At 44.0% G+C, this 21,583-nt stretch overlaps 1 protein-coding gene across 1 annotated transcript in view; it reads left to right on the top strand.

Annotated features, from left to right (window-relative positions):
• Myzap (myocardial zonula adherens protein) overlaps positions 1-21,344 on the top strand; it is an 86,961-nt gene extending 65,617 nt beyond the window's left edge. The window contains exons 11-13 of the mRNA XM_021206528.2: positions 573-656; positions 10,012-10,112; positions 20,454-21,344. Coding sequence (XP_021062187.1) covers positions 573-656; positions 10,012-10,112; positions 20,454-20,550 — 282 coding nt within the window. The 3' untranslated portion in view covers positions 20,551-21,344. The remainder of the gene's footprint in view (positions 1-572; positions 657-10,011; positions 10,113-20,453) is intronic.
• Positions 21,345-21,583: the final 239 nt, after the last annotated feature.

The following is a 21,583-nucleotide window of genomic DNA, read 5'->3' as shown; positions in this document are numbered from 1 at the left end:
ATGTTTGAAATGCACGTGTTTCATCAATCCATGATAGTTAATCTCTATTGACTTGTTTGAGTCTGTCTTGATGCATACTCCCTGAACCAATAACTTGATAGCCTTGTTACCGAGGTCCAAGCAACACAGTCCACGTGGAGAGGTTGGCTAAACAAACCTAACAGGCCTCAGAGTCCCCTGCTGTCAAAGGTTCTCAGGCCAGCCAGGGATCCAGGAAACAATACATACAGAAAGACTGGGATGCGGTTCAGTGGGGTAGAATGTTCACCTGACACAAACAAAGCCAGAATTCAATCCCCAGCACCCCATAAAACAGATGCTGAAATCCCAGCACCCAGGAGGTGGAGGCAAGAAGATTAGGCGTTCAAGGTCATGTTCAGCTATATAGCGATTGGAGACCCATCCTACCTCAAAAAAAAACCAAACCAAAACAAAACAAAAAAAAACTAAATAAAAAATAAATGTGCACACAGGTTCTGTGCAAACCCACAAGGTGTTTCTGCCCTCTAATTACCCTGCAGTCGTACAATTCTACATTTTTGTTTGACGGTTTTCCTCCTGTCTCTTTCTAGATTGAGTCATTAAAGAAAAAAGTGCAACAGAAGCAGCTCCTGATACTGCAGCTTTTAGAAAAAATCTCTTTCCTGGAAGGAGAGGTAAGAGGCGACGGCTCTTTCAAGTTGGTGTCTTCCCTGCCATTAAATTTTATGTTGCTGATCCTGCTGTGGACACTTAATTAAAAATATGGCAATTTCCTGGCCTTATAAAATTGATTGAAGGTTAACGGCCAGCTCTGCAGAGGAGCTCCGGCGGTTCCTTATTCTCTACTTTCTCCATGCGCCAGCCTGCTGCTGGCAGCGGCGCTTTTCCAAGGCCTGGTGCGTCTTTAAGGATTCTCCCAGCATTTTGTCGAGATGCTCACGAGTTCTCGAGTGTATAGGGCTTAATAACTTGTGAGTGATCCACACTACGCCCCTCACATGGTTTACCCCACACCCTTTAAAACGTCACAAGAAGGCTTGTGATCTCTGTTAAACAGAAACACAGAGGCAGGAAAGGGAGGTGGTATCACCCAAGCCCACCCAGCCATGGAAACCTGAAGTCCGGTTGGAGACGAGACTCCCAAAGTCCAATACGCGTCTCTGTTACCCCTGGGAAACCTATTTTAGAGGTGGCTTAGTTTCACCAGCATCTTGGAGTTGCTTCATAGTCTTGCCACTGGCCTTTTGAAAGGCATTTGGGGGATTTTTGTGGCAGTTCCAGGGAAAGAAATTATGAGTTGGAAGAATCTTGCAGGGGTGGGTGTTAATAGAAGGAGCTGAAATCCATCTTCCCTGGAGGCTCTTTATTAAGAACTTGGCATTGAGCCTTCGCCTTCTTTGACTCCACAAAGAGCTGGTTTGCCAAGCATCTGTCCTTGTCAATGTCCCTCTGTGTAGCCCTCCCCCCACGAGACACCCAGGGACATGACAGTGACGCAAGGGGGAAAGCAAGATGTCATTTCCTGAGCACCTACTGTGTGCAGGGCGTTGCCAGTTCCTTTCCACATGTTCTGTATAACCTAGGCACAAAGAGTGGGATCTAATCCAGCCTAGTACAACATTTGGATTGTCTTATTGACAGACTGATCAGAGAGTTTCCTTATCTTTATAAAACAACCATAACCACTTGAGTGTAGGACCGTCCAATGAGAGTGCACAGGAAATGTCTGGCACACGCTGGAGAAATGGATCGGCCGTTCAAGGCTAGGCTCACAACCCAAAATGTAAGGAAATGCTGGGGATACTGAGTGAACACTCTGCCCTTAGCTTATAGAAAGGGCTGCCCTCTAAATGAAATCCACCACCCCCTTTTAAAGATGGGACTGAGTTTCCAGAACGTCACTTCCTGTCTAGGAAATCTATAGTAGAGATGGTGAGTAAGAGTCTAGAGCCTCCCTCCTTGCTATGCCCTTGCAGGCATGATGAGCCGGGTCACCATTTACTTGGGTGGATGGACTGCCTGTGGCTGCCGTCACCAGGAGCCTTCATGGTCTCTAGGGACCTGGTTTCAGATTCAAGGCCCATGAGTCTTGGTGTCCTGGAGGTGTTTCCCACTCATGTCTTCTCCTCCTTGATCACTGGGCCCAGGACCAGCTTTTTTTTTTTTTTTTAAATACATTATCTCAAGGAGCCCAGGCTATCCTCAAACCATATAGCCAAGGGTGACCTTGAGCACCTGCTCCTCTGTCTCCACCTCCCAATTACAGGGTTTCAGGTATGCACTGACTCCCTGGTTTCCAGTGCTTGTTTTTAAGATTTCCTTCTGAAATCTTAGCTCTGTGTGTACTAGGGGTAGAGGTGCAAATGCATGTCTACTCTGGTGACAGTCAAGAGTCCCTGGAAGAGGTCTATATGTCCAGAGAGAAGGAGTTTTCAGAAGAAGGGGAAGAGATGCTGGTAGAGACAGAAGCTCACCCTAGAGGGCCTCCCATCCAGGGAAGTATTCGCAAGCGTATGCTTTGTTTAATGCACAGATGATCCAGCTCATGATTTGGGCTGCTGGGATGTGGATATGACTGGATGCTGAGAGGTGATTCCAGGAGTCCCCAGCGTAGAACAGGGAGATGAGCCTGGGAAAGGAAGCTCACCTCTGTGGGCAGCCAAGGCTCAGGGCACTTGGGGTCTCTGGGATATGGTATAGAATCAGCTTAGTTTATTTCCAGAGGACTGAGCGTTCTCGAGCCCTACCAGACAGTGGCTGGCGTCTGCTCCTGGGGCTCCATCCATTTAGCCACCTGGGCAGGATCACTTTTCCCGTGATGCTCACAGGAAGCCTAGGGTAAAGACTGAGGAGATGATTCATGTCAGGAGGCTGTGAGCATCAGAGGATGCAGGAGGGTCCTACAGTAACAGCCGTGTTCATCTCAGAACGAGGTTAGCCTTTTAAACACCTATTATAGATCTGATTAGCTTTCAGGCCAAACATAGCCATTTGCTCTTGGCCACTACCCACGTTGACTTTAAATAGCAGACAACCACGTAAGTCACATGAAAAAAGTAATGCAGTTGTACTTAAGTATTCTAAAATATCAAACACCACAATTTAATTCAAGCATTATGAGCACTGGAGAGAAAGCTCACTTGGGAAAGTAGTGACCTTACAAATGGGAGGACCCGGTTTAATCCCCAGAGCCCATGTAACAGGTAAGCAGTGGTGCCACTCCGAGACAGGCGATTCCTAGGGTTCCTGTCCAACCAGCCTAGTTCACTTAGGGAGCTCCAAGCCCATAAGAGACTGTGTCTTAAAAGACAAGGTGAATGGATAAGCCTAAAGAAGACAGCTGAAGTGGATCTCTCACCTCCATACATACAGACATGCAGCTGCACATACATGGACACACGCAAAACTGAGATTTATTTTGTGATTTTATTTTTGGTCACTCAGTGCCATAGTTCCCAATCTTGAACTTTGTAGATGACAGTGTTTGGATGTAATCTCAAAAGGTGCGTGGGTCTGATGGGATATTAGATTCTGCCCCATGTTTCCTCATTATCTGTGTATGATAAGCAGATCATTCCTCTCACAGCTTAGACTCAATGACTTCATCTTTTAAAGAGGCAGGAAGAAGGAAAGGGACTCATGTCACCTCTGAGATTGCTTTTATTTTTAATGTTTGAAAGCTTGCTGTCCCACCCCCTACCTCCACAAACTACATCAAGTCATTAGACAAGCAGTCCAGACAGAGAACACTCAGTACGTGGTCCTGGGCTCATGGGTGGTGAACTGGAGCTCCCTTCCCTCTCAAGTAGAGAATATAGATTACTCCTTGGTTTAATCATTCACTCATAACTGGTGTTTAAAGTTATGAGGTTTTACATGCGCATATTCCTCAAAAATACACAGCAGAGTCCCAAAAGCTCCCTTTTTGCCTGGTCCTAGCCCATTCTTTTTTCCCAGTTTTTTGTTTACTAATCTTCTGGAGAAGAGATAGTCCATTTCCTGTTTCTGACATTTACACAAAGTGTTCTGGGGCTCGAGAGATGGTGCAGAGGTTAAGAGAACTTGCTGTGTTTATGGAGGACTGGAGTTCAGTTTCCAGCACTATATCAGGTGACTTACAGCCACCTGTAACTCCAGTTCCAGGGAACCTGATGCCCTCTTCCAGCCTTCTTGGGCACAGATATATATATACATATGTAGACATATACAATGCTCATAAATAAAAGTTTAAAGATTTTAAATGTTCTGCATCAGCAAGGGTGCTCAATGAGTAAAAGTTGTTCTTTGGAACCCACATTATAGGAGAGATCCTGCCATTTATATAGAGATGCTGCAATTTTTCCTCTGATATCCACAGGAACACATTCACACATACATGCACATACACATTCATACAAAAAATATAATAAAAACACTTTTGAAAATATTCCCAAAGTAATGAAGCTGCAGTTAAGAGCAGTAGATACTCTTGCAGAGGACACAGGTTCAATTCCCCTATACCTACTTGGTGGCTACAACTGTATACAATTCCAATTCCAGGGCATCCAGCACCCATTTCTGGTCTTCTTGGGCACCAGGCACACACTCGATGAATGCACATATATGCAGGCAAACACTCATACATATAAAATAAACGTGACTAAATCTTTAAAAGAGTATGCTATGGGCTGGAGAGATGGCTTAGCAGTTAAAAGCACTGACTACTCTTCCTAAGATCCCGAGTTCAATTCCCAGAAACCACATGGTAGCTCACAACCACCTATAATGGAATTTGATGCCCTCTTCTGGTGTGTCTGAAGACAGCTACAGTATACTCATATACATAAATAAATCTTAAATGAAAAAAAAAAAGAATTTCCTAAAGTAAAATTAGAGGCCTGATCTTCAGTGAGTTGCTAAGCCTTCTGGACTAAGACTTCTGGACTGGATTCTGTTTTTTCCTTCCTGAAAAATCTTGAACTTCTGGTTATATTTAAGAGTCACAAGAAATGAATCCGAACTCTGGTTTGAATCCATCTTGTCTGTAACATACACAGTGTAGAGCATGTGGCTCTCAGAGTGTCTGTGGGACACTTCTAGGACTCTCATTAAGTTTCCTGGGTGGCATTGTGGCTGCAGTGTGACTCTCCTCCTGTGTTTTATTGAACATGTGCTTATCTCGGTGTCCGATTCAGCTCCTGGCCATGGGATTCTCTGAGTGTGTACGCACACACACACACACACACACACACACACACAAGCTTTCTCCCACATACCCATGCCAGGCTCATCCTTCCTGGAAGGCTTACAAGCCTCCCTGTCCACACAGTGATACTCATTACACACACAAACACAAGGTGGTGGTATTTGAAAGCAGGAGAAGCAGACATCACCCCAGTCCCAAAGCTTCTACAGAGTACAATCCTGGCGACAGACCAAGCTGTTCAGTCATTCTATTTCTCTTTATTATTCTTTCTAACAGCAATGTTACAAACAGGCATGCAATTAGGACACAGTAAGCTACATGCCTTAGAAATGCTTCCTGGTCCAAAAATCAACGGAATGTTAACATATCTTACAGTCACCCTACTTTTCTATCACAAGATGACTTTGGATTATTTCCTACTCTGAGGCAGGGTTTCATGTAGCCCAGGATGGCCTCGAACTCGTATAGCCGAGGATGGTCTTGAACTTCTGATTCCTTGTCTCTGCCCTCAGTGTTCTGGGATTGGAAGTTTGTGTTTCCTTGCTGGGTTTTAATTTTGCTGCCTTTATTTTCTTTGCCTTCCTTTCTGTGGTTTGGGCAGTAGCATTAGGCCTTTAACAGCTGGCACATGTGCACATACACACACACACACACACACACACATGCGCACACATGCACGCACACAGGCACACTCACATACTGGTGCATGTATGCACCCATGTTGGACACCTTCCTCCAGTTCCCTTCGGTGTATTTTAATTTTTAAGACAGGGATTTTCAGTGACCCAGGAGATCCTTGATCTCACTGATTCATCAAGATTAGCCGGCTGGTGAGCCCCCAAGCTTCCCCCATATCTTTTTCCTAGCCCTGGCCTTTAACAGATGGGTCCTAGGGACCAAACTCAGGTCTTCTTGCTTGTAATGCAAATACTTGACCCACTGAGCCATGTCCCCAGCCCTAACTTCTTTTAATTGGATAATTTCTATTAATGTACCTTTAGATGTATTGATTCCTTCCTTTGCCATCTCTATGCTTTCCCTAAGTCTACCTAAGGTTACTATTAATAATTATCATTAATAATTGTTATGTTAATACTATGTTATTTATAGTATATAAAGTATATGAATATGATATAATAGTAATAATAATAATAATAATAATAATAAATGTTGTACTTCTCTATTCTAAAATTTCCAGTTGAATCTTTCATGGCTCTTCTTTATTAGTTCTTTACTAGTTCATTACCTGTGAGCATTTTTTTCTATTGTCTCTTGATCATAATTATGATGGAAACATTCAGATCCTCACCTGCAAAGCTTAGCATCAGTGGCATCAGGACTCTTGTCTATCCATCAGGACTCTTGTCTGTCCATCACAGTTCCTCTATGAACAGGTCACATCTTGCTGACTTTTCCCGTGCTATGTGACTTTGGATACTAAGCTGGGCATTGTGAACCCTTTATCTTTCATGTGGAGACTGTAGATGAGAGGTTCTCAACCTGGGGTCTCGACCCCATGATCTTTCCATGGGGTTTACCTAAGTCTATCAGAAAGCATGGATATTTACATCATGATTCATAGCAGTAGCAAAATTACAGTTATGAAGTATCAAGGAAAATAATGTTATGGTTGGGGGTTAACACAACATGAAGAACTTTAATTAAAGGGTTGCAGCATTAGGAAGGTTAAGAACCGCTGACTTCAGTTCTGACCCATTGTTCTAAAACAGTGAGGATCTTCACCCTAAAAGTGAATGAAGTTGTCTTCCTTACCACTCGGATTCATACTTCTTTAGTTCACCCCTCATGGGCATGTCTCATAGGTCTACGAGAGACCGCTACTGAATCCAGAACACAATCTGGGGTCCCCAACAATCCCTGCACTGGGTCTCATCTTTCCATTTGTTTCAGTCTTGGAGGTTTTTTTCCTTTTTAAGATTTATTTATTTATTTATTTTATGTATATGGGTACAGCTGAACAGATGGTTGTGAGCCTTCATGTGGTTGTTGGGAATTGAATTTTTAGGACCTCTGCTTGCTCCGGTCAATCCCATTCACTCCACCCCAAAGATTTATTTATTATTATACATAAGTATACTGTAGCTGTCTGCAGACATGCCAGAAGAGGGCGTCAGACCTCATTATGAGTGGTTGTAAGCCACCATGTGGTTGCTGGGATTCGAACTCAGGACCTTTGGAAGAGCAGTCAGTGCTCTTACTGGCTGAGCCATTTTGCCAGCCCAGTCTTGGAGGTTTAAGGCTCCCTTTCTTGGCCCAAAGAGGGTGTCCGTTCTCCTGGAGCTGAAATTGCCTGTGGCTGTGAAGCTGTCCAACATGGGTAGCCATTCCCTTGCTTTTTCTAACTCTGTCTGGTGGCTTCATTCCCTCTCCTGACTCTGACATATCCCCTTCTGGGTTCACTCTAATACTTTGTGGATATTTTATAATGTTATCACATTGTTGTTAGTTCTGCTTAGTTATCTGTACCCTAGGAAGACCGAGATCAGCAGGGATGCACACCGTTCTGTTTTCCTTTCTCTGACCACTGCCTTCCCCTACACTATCAGATATACAGAAGATAAACGCTATTTAAAACTGATCCCATTCAGTTTTTATGAGTATTAATTTTTAACTTCTGTACATCTCTGGGACATTTGATATTAGACACAGAATGCCCGTGAAATAAAACATTTGGGGGCCACTTGTTCACCCTTCCCTGTGTGCCAGTCCAGGCAAATTTCCATCTCTTATGTCCCCTGTTGATATATCCTCATCCTGGTTAGTCCATGAAACCTTCAGGACTAAAGTCTTTGCACTAGAGAGGAACAGGCCATGAGGACTGGAGTTGTTATCAAGAAAGACCTCTTTGGCTTTTCTCTTTCCTTATAGAGTCCAGAAGAATGTACCCTGTCCCAGTAAGCCAACATCTCTCTCTCTCTCTCTCTCTCTCTCTCTCTCTCTCTCTCTCTCTCTCTCTCTCTCTCTCTATTGGTGACAGAGTGTGACTGTAGGTCTGTCATAGCTCATCAGTTGCTAGGGCATGGTGGGCACATGGTCTCTCCTTACACTGTTTCCATGTCTCGGAACCTCATGCAGAGCGAGGTTTTACACAACGGCTCCCTGGTATTTCTCATTCAGAGGGGACTGCTGAGTAGCAACCTAAATCCCTTCAGACTGAGTAACCCTGTTTCCCTGGGATTTTTTAACCCTTCCTTTTTTAAGGTTTATTTATTTTTATGTGTATGAATGATTTGCCTGCATTCCTGTCTAGGCACCATATGTATGCAGTTCCCAGAAGGCCAGAAGAAGGCATTGGATCTTGTAGACCTGGAGTTACAGACAGTAGTTAGCTGCCCATGTGGGTGAGGGAACCACAGCTGGGTCCTCTATAAGAGCAGACGATACTCTTAACTGGTGATCCTTTGTTCCAGCCCCTTCCGTAGGACTTTTAAAATTCCATGTGGCATTCAGTATCTGGGACCCGTGCTTCAGCTCAGCTCAAACTTAAAAAAAAAGAGATAGAGAGAAATACTGTGAAGGTTTTCTGGTTATCTTTTTAAAGCACATTGTATTTATACATTTATTCAGTAAATTATATCTTATATGTGTTACTCATAAAGTCAGTTTCAAGAATTCAGCCAAAATAATAGGTAGGACCTTTATGGTTTTAAAATTGAGTCTATCGTTACCAAAAAATACATAAAAGAACTTGTTTTTAAAAAATCAATTACGGAGCTGGAGAGGCGGTTCGGCAGTTAAGAGCACTCGCTACTCTTGCAAGGACTTGGGTTTGGTTCCCAGCACCCATATCAGACAGTTCACTGCTGCCTATAACTTCAGCTCCAGGGGAATCTAACACCCTTTGGAGGGCAGCAGAGGGTGCTAGACCCCCTGGATCCAGAAAGGAGCTGAGCCAGCAGCCTCATCCTCAGCTTTCTTGTCCCTTTGTCCTTCCTCTTCCCTGTGGGGCACATGTCCAACTCCTGGGCATCTAATCATTAGCTTATGCAATGTTTGGCGCCAGCTTTTAAAAAAAAAATCATGAGAAGTATACAGAATGCTAATTTTAATCCCAAGGAGCTCATTCTAGTTTATATGTTTGAGATTCTGAATTTTTCCACACCTATGAAATACTAATTATTCAGCTATAGAGGCATTTCCCACTAAATTAAATTAATGGACTTACTCATTTTATAGCTTAGTAAGGGAGTGTTAAAAGTTGACTTGCACCTTATTTATAATGCCAAAAAAATGTGATAAATATCTAACTGCCCATCGTATAAGACTGGTTAAATAAGTACTATATATCCATACAATGGGATACTGTGACTTGGCTAATGTAGTTTGTTGACACAGAAAGAAAACTAGTAAATTTGGGGAGACATCTACAACACATTGGAATGATGAGAGAGAGAGAGAGAGAGAGAGAGAGAGAGAGAGAGAGAGAGAGAATGAATGAATGTGTATCTATGCGCACACGTGATGTTCACAAACAAGAACTCATATTCAGGTCAGAAGACAATTTGTAGGAGTCAGATCTCTCCTTCCACCATGTGGGTCCTGGGGTTCAAACTCAGGTCATCAGCCTTGGCTGCAGTCACCTTACACACTGAGCCATCTCATTATCACTACAACAAATTGTTGATTGAAAGAAGCAGATAATGCTATAGCATTACAAGCAAGCATGTTATTTTCATTTATGCACAACATGGTGTGCATGTGTGCATACCTATGGAGGGCTTTGCATAATGATGGCATTGACATCGACTCTGTAAGGCACACCTTGTGATGTGGGTCGGTGCTATAGGCTTGATTTACTAAATCTACTTTCTTCTCGATTCTAGAATAATGAACTACAAAGCAGGTTGGACTATTTGACAGAAACCCAGCCCAAGACTGAAGTGGAAACGAGAGAAATTGGAGTGGGGTGTGATCTTCTACCCAGGTATTTAGGAATTTCCTGTTTTTCTGACCAAAAAAAAAAAAAAAAAAATTCCTTCTTTGACGTAAGAAAAATATTTTCATGGGCAGTGATGAACAGAATCGAATTCTTCCTATGAAAAGTGCAGCTTTAAAGTTAAGTGGTGACTTCTGAGTAGATGGAAGAATTGTGAGAGGTGGAGGAGACAGTGAACAAGAAACCGAGGAAGCCATAGCTATCAGTTACTGCTTGCCTTTGCTCATTCATCCATTCATTCATTCGTTCTGCAGACTGTTCCAGATAACCAGGTTACAGAGAGAAACAAGATTTATTCCTGCCTGAGAGTAAAGTATGAAGGGGGGACAGGATATAGGAAGGCGTTAATAACCTGGGTGTGCTGGGTACCTTAAAGGGGAGCATCCAAATGAGGAACAGAAGTCATCTATTCCTTAGTACCATAGCTGAGTAAGTTCAAACGTCCGGTTCGAATCTGGTCCATTATAATGATCCTAGACTGTGTGCTGGCTAGTTTTAGATCCACCTGACCCAAGCTGGTCTCATCTGAGAAGAGGGAGACTCAGTTGAGAAAAATACCCTCAGAAGATCTGTCGGTAGGCAAGCCCATAGGGCATTTTCTTAATTAGTGATTGATGGGGATAGAGGGAACCCAGTGGATTGTGAATAGGGCCATCCCTGGGCTCATGGTCCTGGGTTCTGTAAGGAAGCAGACTGAGCAAGCCAGAGAGAGCAAGTCAGTAAGCAGCACTCTTCCACAGCCTCTGCATTAGCTCCTTCCTCCAGATTCTTGACCTGTTTGAGTTCCTGTCCTGACTTCCTTTGATGATCAACAGTGCTATAGAAGTGTAAGCCAAATAAACCCTTTCCTATCTAAGTTGCTTTGGTCAACTGCAGATGATAACCTTAAGATAGACTATAACCCTACCTTTCACCACCCAGCTTCGCTACTAGGCTGAACTATTGCTCATTGTTCAGCTTCTCACACGGAGGTCTGCATCCTGCTGAATGAAAGCTGAACCTGTGATTTAGTGTCCAGACTCTAATTGGAACAAGCTTGTCATGGCGAGGTGCTCAACTGTGCTCAGCCCAGAGGATGAGAAATAATAATGAATGCCCTGTGGCTTGTGATTAAGGGCTTCAAAGTCATGAAGTGAGAACAAGAAAGGACTCTTGTTATAGGCGTATGCACTTGCGTGTATTGTACTGTGTTAGGCAACAGTCGTCCAGAAAATATGTCGGATCCTGGGACCTTTCATAGTGACATCTGGTGGGAAGGAGTGACCAGCTGATTGCCCAGATAGGATGTGGAATGCCTGGGTCTGGTCCTGTTAACCACCTGTAGCCTGGCATCTAGGAGTTCTTTCTATGCTGAGGCCTTGGCCTCCCCGTCTGAAAAGTCAGCAGCTTTACCAAGTCTCCAGCATCACTAATGTGGTATGGTGAGACTTCATTTTTCTACTTTCAAATCTGTGACTGATGGGTTTTTATTGATTAAATCTAGCCACTTGCTACCGTCTGAGGAACTCACTAGCAGCATTGTTGAATGTTCTCTGTCAGTTTTCTGATGTCCAGGTAAACAGGCAGTTATACTACTCTAGTAGAATTAAAAAAAAGAAGAAGAAGAGCCGGGCGTGGTAGCACACGCCTTTAATCCCAGCACTCGGGAGGCAAAGGCAGGCGGATTTCTGAGTTTGAGGCCAGCCGGGTCTACAAAGTGAGTTCCAGGACAGCCAGGGCTATACAGAGAAACCCTGTCTCGAAAATAAACCAAAAGAAGAAGAAGAAGAAGAAGAAGAAGAAGAAGAAGAAGAAGAAGAAGAAGAAGAAGAAGAAGAAGAAGAAGAAGAAGAAGANAAGAAGAAGAAGAAGAAGAAGAAGAAGAAGAAGAAGAAGAAGAAGAAGAAGAAGAAGAAGAAGAAGAAGAAGAAGAAGAAGAAGAAGAAGAAGAAAGGAATGCATGAAGTAGATTCAGCATCAACGTAAGACACAATTTACTTGATGAAAATATAAGCAAAAGAATGACTGATTGTGTGGGGACCCTTTTGAAATATGAGTAATTTGGCCATTTCCCTCTTTCTCAGGCTTTTCAGAAACCAAGTGTCTCAGCTCATTCTGTTTCCCCACATCGTAAATCTTGTTTGGCCAAGACGGGCACAAAACCATGTCTGAAACCAATAAATTGTTTGTTTTCTGATTCCCACATTTTGGCTTAAAACAAGCTTTTCAATTTGTACACCCAAGGATAGCCGGAGGCAAACTTATTATGGCTACGTTATGAAACCACAAAACAGTTTTCATAATGGAAGTGCTGACAGAGCCTTAACTTATGGCCGCAGTGAACCTGGAAGGCATGTCAGAATCGAAAGGCAGCTTTTCCATAAATGTAGCATTTGGGTTTCCCTCAGGATCCATTGTGGCGGTTTAACTGCTTAGGTCAGTCAGCGGAGGAAATGAAAGCTACATAACCACATTTCCGAAAGGGCAGAATAATATTTCACCCGTTTCCTCTCAAATATTTATGAAGTGCCTACTATGTGAAAAGCACCCCCAGGTCAGAGAGGTGGGAAGAGGGGCTTCTGAGCTATCCCGAGGCAGGGTTTCCACTGGGCTTCTTACAAAGACTTTGCCCTGTTGTAGGGGGGGTTTCTGGGGAGACTGTGGAGGATGGTGGGGGAGGAGGATTATTGTGGTGCTCTCTGGGGAGCATCTCCCCTCTCCATAGCCTTCTTAGCTCCAACTAAACTAAGCCAGCACTTAATTTTGAATGTTGGAGTCTAAGTAAGTCTGACTTAAATAGAAGCCTGTGGGCAAAAACAGATCGGAACCCCTACGTTTCGAAGGAAGCAAATCTGAGGTCCAGACAAGACAACAACTCTCCTTTCTGGAAGTCTCACAGCCGGGGGGTGGGGGTGGGGGACCGAGTTTCTAAGGCTGGGTATTGCCATTTGTACCTGAAAGTGACTCAGGAAGTTGAGGGTGGCTGGGCTGGTGAGATGGCGCAGTGGGGGAAGCTGCTGGCCTCTAACCCAAGGACGCGAGTTTGATCCCTGAGTCTCACGTTGTGGAAGGAGCCTCTGACCTCCATGTGTACACCTTGGCACCCCGCATGCCCATACGCATATAGACACACACCCTGGAGGGAAGGGAAAAAGCACTAGGTTGCCAGGCTGTGTTAGGCGCGTCCTGAGAAAAGTCTTTTTCTTATGTGGACTTCTAACTTAGTCCTAGAAAGGAAAATCTTCCTTGAGGTTTTCCAGAATATTTTTATATTTAAGTTGTTTTTAATTATTTTGTTTTACTTCTTTTATTTCCTTATTTTACTTATATATTGGTTTCATTAAGACAGGTGATCATGGGTCCCCTGCTGGTTTTGAGCTCATTATATGTAGCTGAGGATTCCTGATCCTGCTGTCTCTGCCTTCCACCACACCTGGCTCAGAATGTTTTGTTTTTCGTTTTTGTTTTTGTTTTTTTTTTTTTTTTTTAATACAGCCTCCTCCACAATGTTTTTGATCAGAACATTATTGAATTTAGCCTCAGTGACACAGAAGTAGTCTCTGTTCATTCTCCTACCACAAAAAGCTCAGCAGTGTAGCACAGAGGACCAGTTAGGGCACCTAGATGCCCTGCCCTGCCCTGCCAGCTACTAGCTGACCTCAGCCTTGGGTAGGTTGATGACTCTGAAACATTCATCCTCCAAATGGGAAAGGGGATGATAGTCATGAACTATCATGTGTGTTGTGTGAGGATTAGATGAAAAGACAAGCAGGTAATGTAGTGAGCCATAGCCAGTAGGGGGCTGGAGGGGTGGCTCAGCAGATCAGAGCACTTCCTGCTCTGGCAGAGGCTGGGTCCTAGCACCCATGTTGGGTGTGGCTCACAGCTGCCTCTCACTGCAGTTCTTTTTTTTTGGGGGGGGGGGTTCGAGACAGGGTTTCTCTGTATAGCCCTGGCTGTCCTGGAACTCATTCTGTAGACCAGGCTGGCCTTGAACTCAGAAATCCGCCTGCCTCTGCCTCCCACTGGGATTAAAGGCGTGCACCACCATACTGGACCTCACTACAGTTCTAACCAACCTTGTCCAGCCTCGGCAAATACTGCTCTCATGTGTACAAACTCTGATACAAACACAAATACAGATAATTAAAAAAAGAATAGCCACTATTGCAATTAGCTAAACCCCAAGACTGGTTTTTAGATGTAAAACACACTGTATCCAATATAAATGAGTTTGGGTTTACTAAGGTGATTTTGTCAACTTAATTTTATAGGTAGTTTTATCTGACTGGTAGCCTGGTCAGATATATAGTGCTTCAGTGTTGCATGGGCCTCCTCAGTTAAACCCTCAGTGGCCTCAGATCCTCCAGACCCTGTGTAAAGTGGAAGCCCTGAGGCGTGCATACCAGAGCTCTGTTGGCTGGGACACAACAGCCATCCTTGTGTGTTCTGGGCACCACAGGCTCTCACAGTGAGGGGCAGGAGCTCGCCCACTCACTTCCCACACCTGCAGGGGTCCAGTGCTCGCTGCTGCCCCTAGAGTGTAATTCACAAGTAACAAACTTGCAATGACCTCTTCCTTAGTCATAATGGCATTAACCCCCAAGGTACCTGTACTGGCTAGTTTTGTGTCAACTTGACACAGCTGGAGTTATCACAGAGAAAGGAGCTTNAGTTGGGGAAATGCCTCCATGAGATCCAGCTGTGGGGCATTTTCTCAATTAGTGATCAAGGGGGAGAGGCCCCTTGTGGGTGGGACCATCTCTGGGCTGGTAGTCTTGGATTCTATAAGAGAGCAGGCTGAGCAAGCCAGGGAAAGCAAGCCAATAAGGAACATCCCTCCATGGATTCTGCATCAGCTCCTGCTTCCTGACCTGCTTGAGTTCCAGTCTTGAATCCTTTGGTGATCAACAGCAGTATGGAAGTGTAAGCCGAATAAACCCTTTCCTCCCCAACTTGCTTCTTGGTCATGGTGTTGTGCAGGAATAGAAACCCTGACTAAGACAGTACCCCTTCCCACTGTTCTCTTTCCTGCCAGCATTATGAATTCCTGGAAATGGGGATCCAGAGTTGCTCCCCCTGGTCTAAGGTATTAGTTGCCTGATTGCTACTATAATGTACTACCTGAGGTGAAATAGAAAGAGAAATATGTATTGTTGTTGACTTAATTTATTCCAAGATCTTTTGGAGAGGGCACTGCATGCTGGAGCAAAACCTGTCATCTATAGCATGATTCGGGAAGCAGAAATAGAATAACTTAGACTAGGGTTCCACACCCCCACAGGACCCTACCCCCCACCATTACCTAAGACTCCTGTGAGGTCACGCCTCCTATGGGTCCCTCCCACCACCTTCTAGCAGCACCCTAATAGGACCAGTCCTTTGATTCCTGGGCTCTTTCAGAAGCGAGCATCCAGACTGTAGAATCTGGGATTCAGTTGATGCTCAATAAGTATTCTTCGGAGGAATACGCAAGTGGTCTATAGCATGTGGGGATTTAGGGAGCCAGCCTGTGTTATAACGGGGTCTGCTCATCTGCTCATTCAGCAGAGGACTTAGAAGAAGCTGCACTGGCTTGTGTTTCGTTGCTCACATTTGTCAAGCGTGCCAGCAGAAGGCTCCGTCCCTTTTCCAAGTCACTGTCCCTAAGACATGCTCTGAGAGGTGACTGTGGACTAGGTACTCGATTCATCCCTGTGTAGTACTGTTTCCCTATGTTCTTCCATGGCGGAGCAATGCTTGCCCTTCCTTTTAGAGGACGCTCCTCCCTCGCTCTCTCATCCTCCTGGCCTGCCCTCCATCTTCTCTCATGGCACCTTGCTGTCCTTAGAGTATCTGCAAACACTGTACCAGTCCCCAGTGTTGCCGTTCCCTCCCCCTCCCTCCTGTGGCTGAGCCTTTCTGGGACACAAGGCCTCATTCCTTAAAACCTCTGGCCTCTGGAATCCTACAGCTGGTGTCTGGTCATCTATAGAGGATTTCCAGACTAAGTATCTTCAGCCTGTTCTCCACAGGCAGTTTTTAAAAGTGGCTAAGATACCTGCTGTGTATTAGATCTTGGATCTGTTTCTTGGGTCTGCCAATTGCATTTTGAGTGGCTTTGAGAAAATTCTGCATTCTTGGAGTCTTCATGTCTCACCCTGAAAAGGAAATTTGACTGGAGAGGCTGAGGCAGTAGGATTGAAGTGAGGTCACATAATGAGACCTGCTTTTAAAACCAAAATCAAAATTAAAGAAAAGAAGGAAGGAAGGAAGGAAGGAAGGAAGGAAGGAAGGAAGGAAGGAAGGAAGGAAGGAAGGAAGGAAGGGCAATTTGGTAGTTCTTCTGCTTTGGGAATTTTCTCTTCTTTGGGGGTTACTAGGTTACAGATACACATCCCCCACACAGAAGTTTCCAATGGCAATCCAAAGTTCTATTCCACCAAAGTTCCCCCTGGGGGACCAATGAGTTTGTTGCACTTACTTACAGAGCATGGTTGGGGGTTTACTGATAGAAACATGGGTGACCCCAACCAGCAACACTAGAAAGCCATCACTCGGCATGCGCAATAGCTTTCCCTACAGCCACACAAATAGAGCCTCCTTCCCCTAGCTTTCCCAAGCCATATAGCTGGTTACAAAATAAAACGGTTGGATGCTCAGGTGAAGGTCCCATGATCCTCCCTGCTCCCATGATCCTCCTTGCTCTCCTCTCCTTACCCAGCCCAGTTGTGATGACCCCGTGCCAGCAGACACAGCCGAACTTGTGAAGGCAGCAGCTGTTTGGCTGGGAGGTTGTTCCTATACAACAGCTCCAAAGGTTGCCTCCATGTAGACAGCTAACAAACACAGGGCCCCCAGCCCAGGCCCTTGAATGTTCAGAATCTGGGTGTTTCCTCCATTTTTCTATGACCCCAGGACAACCATATCTCAGCCATGATTGCTCACCTGTGCTATCACTCGCCTTCCTGACATCCTCAGAAGTTGCAGTTCCTTGCTCTCTCTAGTCTGACCGACACCCATCTTCCCTCCTTGTCACAGTTTCCTGTCCCTCCTCTTCTCCTCTGTCTCATCTTCTCGTTGCATTTGTTTCTAGTGAGCAAGGGTCTCATCACAGAACAAGAACATGGGACATGACTCACTGTGAGTTCAAGGGTTTTAAACACATCTGGTTTTGACTCTCTGTAGTTCAATTCAAGGGTTTTAAATACCAGTTTTTGTTTTGTTTTTTGAGATTAGTTTGAAAAGTATGATACATATTAATTAGTCATTGAGAATGATTAAGGTCATCTGGTCTCTGAGCACAGAAAAAAATAAAAATGAGACTTCTTTCTTCTGCCTCCCCTTAGTGAATTGCAACCTGGTTTCCAGTAAACTCTTTTTTAAAAAATTAGATTTACTTTTTAAAAGAATTTTTTAAAAAGATTTATTTATTTTATATGAGTATACTGTAGCTGTCTTTAGACACACCACAAGAGGACATCAGATCCCCATATAAATGGTTGTGAGCCACCATGTGGTTGCTGGGAATTGAACTTAGAACCTCTGGAAGAGCAGTCATTGCTTTTAACTTCAGAGCCATCTCTCCAGCATCCACTCACCCCTCTTTTAATTTTTTGGATATATCTATTCTATTTTATTTTATTTTATTTTATTTATGTCTTGCCTACATATGCGTGTACCACATGCATGCTTGGTACCTGTGGAGGCCAGAAGAGGGTATCAGATCCCCTAGAACTATAGATACTAGTTATAAGTCACCAGGTAGATGCTGAGAACTGAGCCTGGGTCCTCTGCAAGAGCAGCAAGTGCTCTTAACTGCTAAGCCATCTCTCCAACCCCTTCAATTATACCTTAGTAGGTGAAATTTGGCGGCAGATATTCCCATGTCCATTAGTACCCTGCACGTAGTAAGTGCTTTAAAGGCTTGTATTTTCCTGTTTCTGTTGTAGAGAGATCAAAATATAAAGTAGATCTTTGCCAAAGCTTTGGTGTTTTGTTTTTCTTTCCTATTTTTTTGTTTTGTTTTTATTTTGTTTGTTTATTTTTGGTTCTGTTAGTGCCCTCAGCCTCCAGGGAAATTGCTCCTTTGTGGAATCATAAAAGACTAGCAGGACCCCAATTGTGTTTTGGCAAACGGGCAAATTTCAGTTCTGTGACTAAAATGACTTAATTTTCTTGAAGTCCTATTGCATCTTTGTGATCAGCTTAATAAAATGCCCCACCCCCTGCATTTTTGAAAGGTTGGGATGTGAGTGCCTGTTTTCCAAACCCAGAAGGTTCACTTTTATAAATATTTCTGCATTTTATGAGCTTTTAAGATATTGTCACAGGAGACCATTTCTGTTGCATGGAATTTTCATAGGAGTTGGCACACAAAGCCATCTGTTTTCTGCCCCTGCTAGTCCTCTTAACCTACCTATCCAGGTCACCAGGGACTTCTTGAAGTGCCACACTCCAGGGATTCCTGTCTGTGCTCAGTGATACTGGAAACCATTTGCTCCTCAAACTCACTCTGGTTTCCATCCTCATGTCTGTGTGGACCAGAAGTTACAGGCTCAGCCTTTGTGAGTTGCTGATGTCACAAAGATGAGTGAGACATGGTCTTCACCCTCAGACCTAGCTATAGACACAGATGCAAATTACTGTGAGAGGGGACACTGCCACTAGTGTGTTGAGCCTGGGCAACAGTAGTTCTCAGTGTGCCTGGGGAATGGAATGTATGGAAAAGACATACTGGATTTCTATTGTGTGGCACTATATCCGGGGAAGTGTGAGCAAATGTCTACTTACCTAGATAGGGGACCAATGACAGAACAAAGTAAGGACACTATCAAAGTACAAGTTAGTGAACCAATGAGTTTTATTGGCATTACTTACAGGAGCAGAAATGATTTTCCAAAAGCCCACCCCAGCATAGGTAATAGTTCATGAAAGCTAGAAAGCTGAACCACACTGCACAGCCTACAGGTAGCTCAGCAGGTTGGACTGTGTCCTTTCTAGGTAGATCAGATAGTCTGAGCCTTTTTTCCACAACTAGCCTGGTCTTCTCTTCCTCCCCTTCTTTTTGTTTTTATTTTGCTTTGTTTTGAGATAGAATCTTGGTGTATAGCTCTGGCTGACCTGGAACTTGCTATGTAGACTAGGCTGGCCTTGAACATGCAGAGAAATCAGCCTACCTCTCGCTCCTGAGTGCTCAGATCAAAGGCATGCACCAACCATACTCCTGGCTTTGGTTCCTGCTTCTCTCAGGAAGTTTAGCTGATCTGTGAGTGTCTCTTAGCTGTCTTTACTGCTTATATATGCTTGAGGATGATTAGATCTGGTCAGTTTCAGGGACTTCCTGAAGCCTTTGAGTTGCTTCCTGAGCTTAAGGAGCTACCTTGGAGGATGGAATGTTCACCTCTCTTTCAAACATTCCGTGGTTTTACCTCCTTTCTCACGTCCTGTGTCTAATAAGCTTCTCCCCAAGATGGAAGATTTTAATCTTGACGTAAATGACTACATGATTGTCCCCTAGGGGACACCCCTGCCCATCACCCTTCTGATACAGCCCATGCCACTTTGTGGATAACTGGACATGGGAAATTAGTGCTTCCTGTGTAGTCAGTCTTTGTGATGTTGGGGTGAAATGTAACTGCGGTACCTTCAAGCCTCAGTGGCTCACCTCCATATCTCCATTGTCACAGTTCAAGGAAGGTAGGGTTGGTCCTTCAGGATTCTAGGATTCTTCTACCAGTGACTTCCTTGGGCTTTGGAGTCCTCTCATACCTACCTTCCCCATCCAAGCCCTTACATAAAAGAGAGGAGAAGGTGAACATGTAAGATAACATATATGGTTGTACCATTTAAACCTCAAATGGTATGAATCATTTCTGCCCATTAGTAACATGGCCCACCTAATTGCAAAGGAGGCTGGAAAAATGTAGTTATATATTTGAACAAAATAAACTAAAAGCTGAAGATCAAACAAATTTATTCTCATGCTGGAGGCCGAAAAGTCCAAGACCAACACACAAACAGATTCAGCATCTGGTTAGAACCTGCTTTCTGGCTCATAGCTGCCCTTCCTCTGTCCTCTTTTGAAGCTCTCTGAGCTGTCTTGGAAGGACACTAATCCTACTGATGAGGGCTCCTTCCTCCTGGCCTCATCACTTCCTGGCGTCATCATTGTGAGGGGTGGGATTTCAGCTCTGAATTTTCAGGAACCCAAATATTCAGTCCATGGCAAATCCTTTTTATAGTGTTTCTGTGAAATACACAACTGCATTATTAATCACCCCGTCCTCAGTTTTCAGTGCTGAATTCTTACCACATGAAACATATGTAGGATTTTATCTCATTTTCCATTTTTTTTTCCTCTTTTCTCAGCCCAACAGGCAGGACTCGTGAAATCACGATGCCTTCCAGGAGCTACACCCCGTACACGAGAGTCCTGGAGTTAACCTCAAAGAAAACCCTGACTTAGGCACTCAGAGTCGTTCACCTCTTGCAGATGCCGGAAGGCCCTGGAAGCCTGTGACTTAAAAGTCCGTAGAGGGTGGCGATTGCTTCCTCGAAGAAGACATGGTGTAACCTAGAATGGGAATCTCAGGCAATCGGAGACAGAGAGAACCAGCAAGGGCTGGTACATGAGGTAGTATTTCAGACACCCACCTGACCCTGCCACTCACAACCGTCGTTTGTTTTCCATGGATGCAGAAGTCCAGGTTTCACCATCTATTTTCTGTTTTACTCGATTTTGGTTTGGAGGGAAAAGGCCATTAGTTAAAAATGTCGTTTTTGTTACAGCACAAATGTTCTGTTTACCCATAAAGTATTAGCAGCAGTATTTCTCCCACACGGAGAAGCCTGTGCACCAGTAGCATGGGCACCTGGAAAACTTGATTCTGGAAGGAAAGATTCCCAGCATGCAATGCTCTCCCCTCCGGTGAGGAGAATGTGTGCTGGGTTGTGGGAGCCATGTTCAGAGATTTGTGTGTGTGTGTGTGCCAGAGTAGCTGCATTCTGATTCACTAATCCCTCATTTTAATGTGTGCCTTATGCCTTGAATGGACCAGCTGAGATCACTATATTTATTCAAGCTGTGATTCTTTTCTTTCTCACTCAAAAAAGAATTTTGTAAGTTGTGGCATTTAATCATTTCATGTTTAGTAACAAATGATATTTTTGTTAAATGGATGAGGAGTCCATTCACGCACGCTCTACTTTGATATTAAAACCCACATAACATATATTTAATAAATTCTATCTATTTTGTTCTAATAGTGTCTCTTTTCTATTCCATCCATGACTACGTAGAAGGGATAGACACTTAGCAGGCCAGGCTCTGGAATGGGTGTCAAGATCATATGCTGGTGGTCTTTCATCAGTTGGTTCATAGGAGAATGGTGAGGTATAAGACTGTATTTCTTTTCACATCCTGAAATACATATTTGTTAACATACCTTTTGAAAAGAGTAAGATATATTCATGATCACAAAAGAATTAGATCTTCCTTT

This window comes from Mus pahari, chromosome 10 (genome assembly GCF_900095145.1).
Source record: "Mus pahari chromosome 10, PAHARI_EIJ_v1.1, whole genome shotgun sequence".
In the NCBI taxonomy this organism is placed as follows: Eukaryota; Metazoa; Chordata; class Mammalia; order Rodentia; family Muridae; genus Mus; species Mus pahari.
The sequence above is the reverse complement of the archived record's forward strand: the minus strand, read 5'-3'. Positions and strand labels throughout refer to the sequence as shown.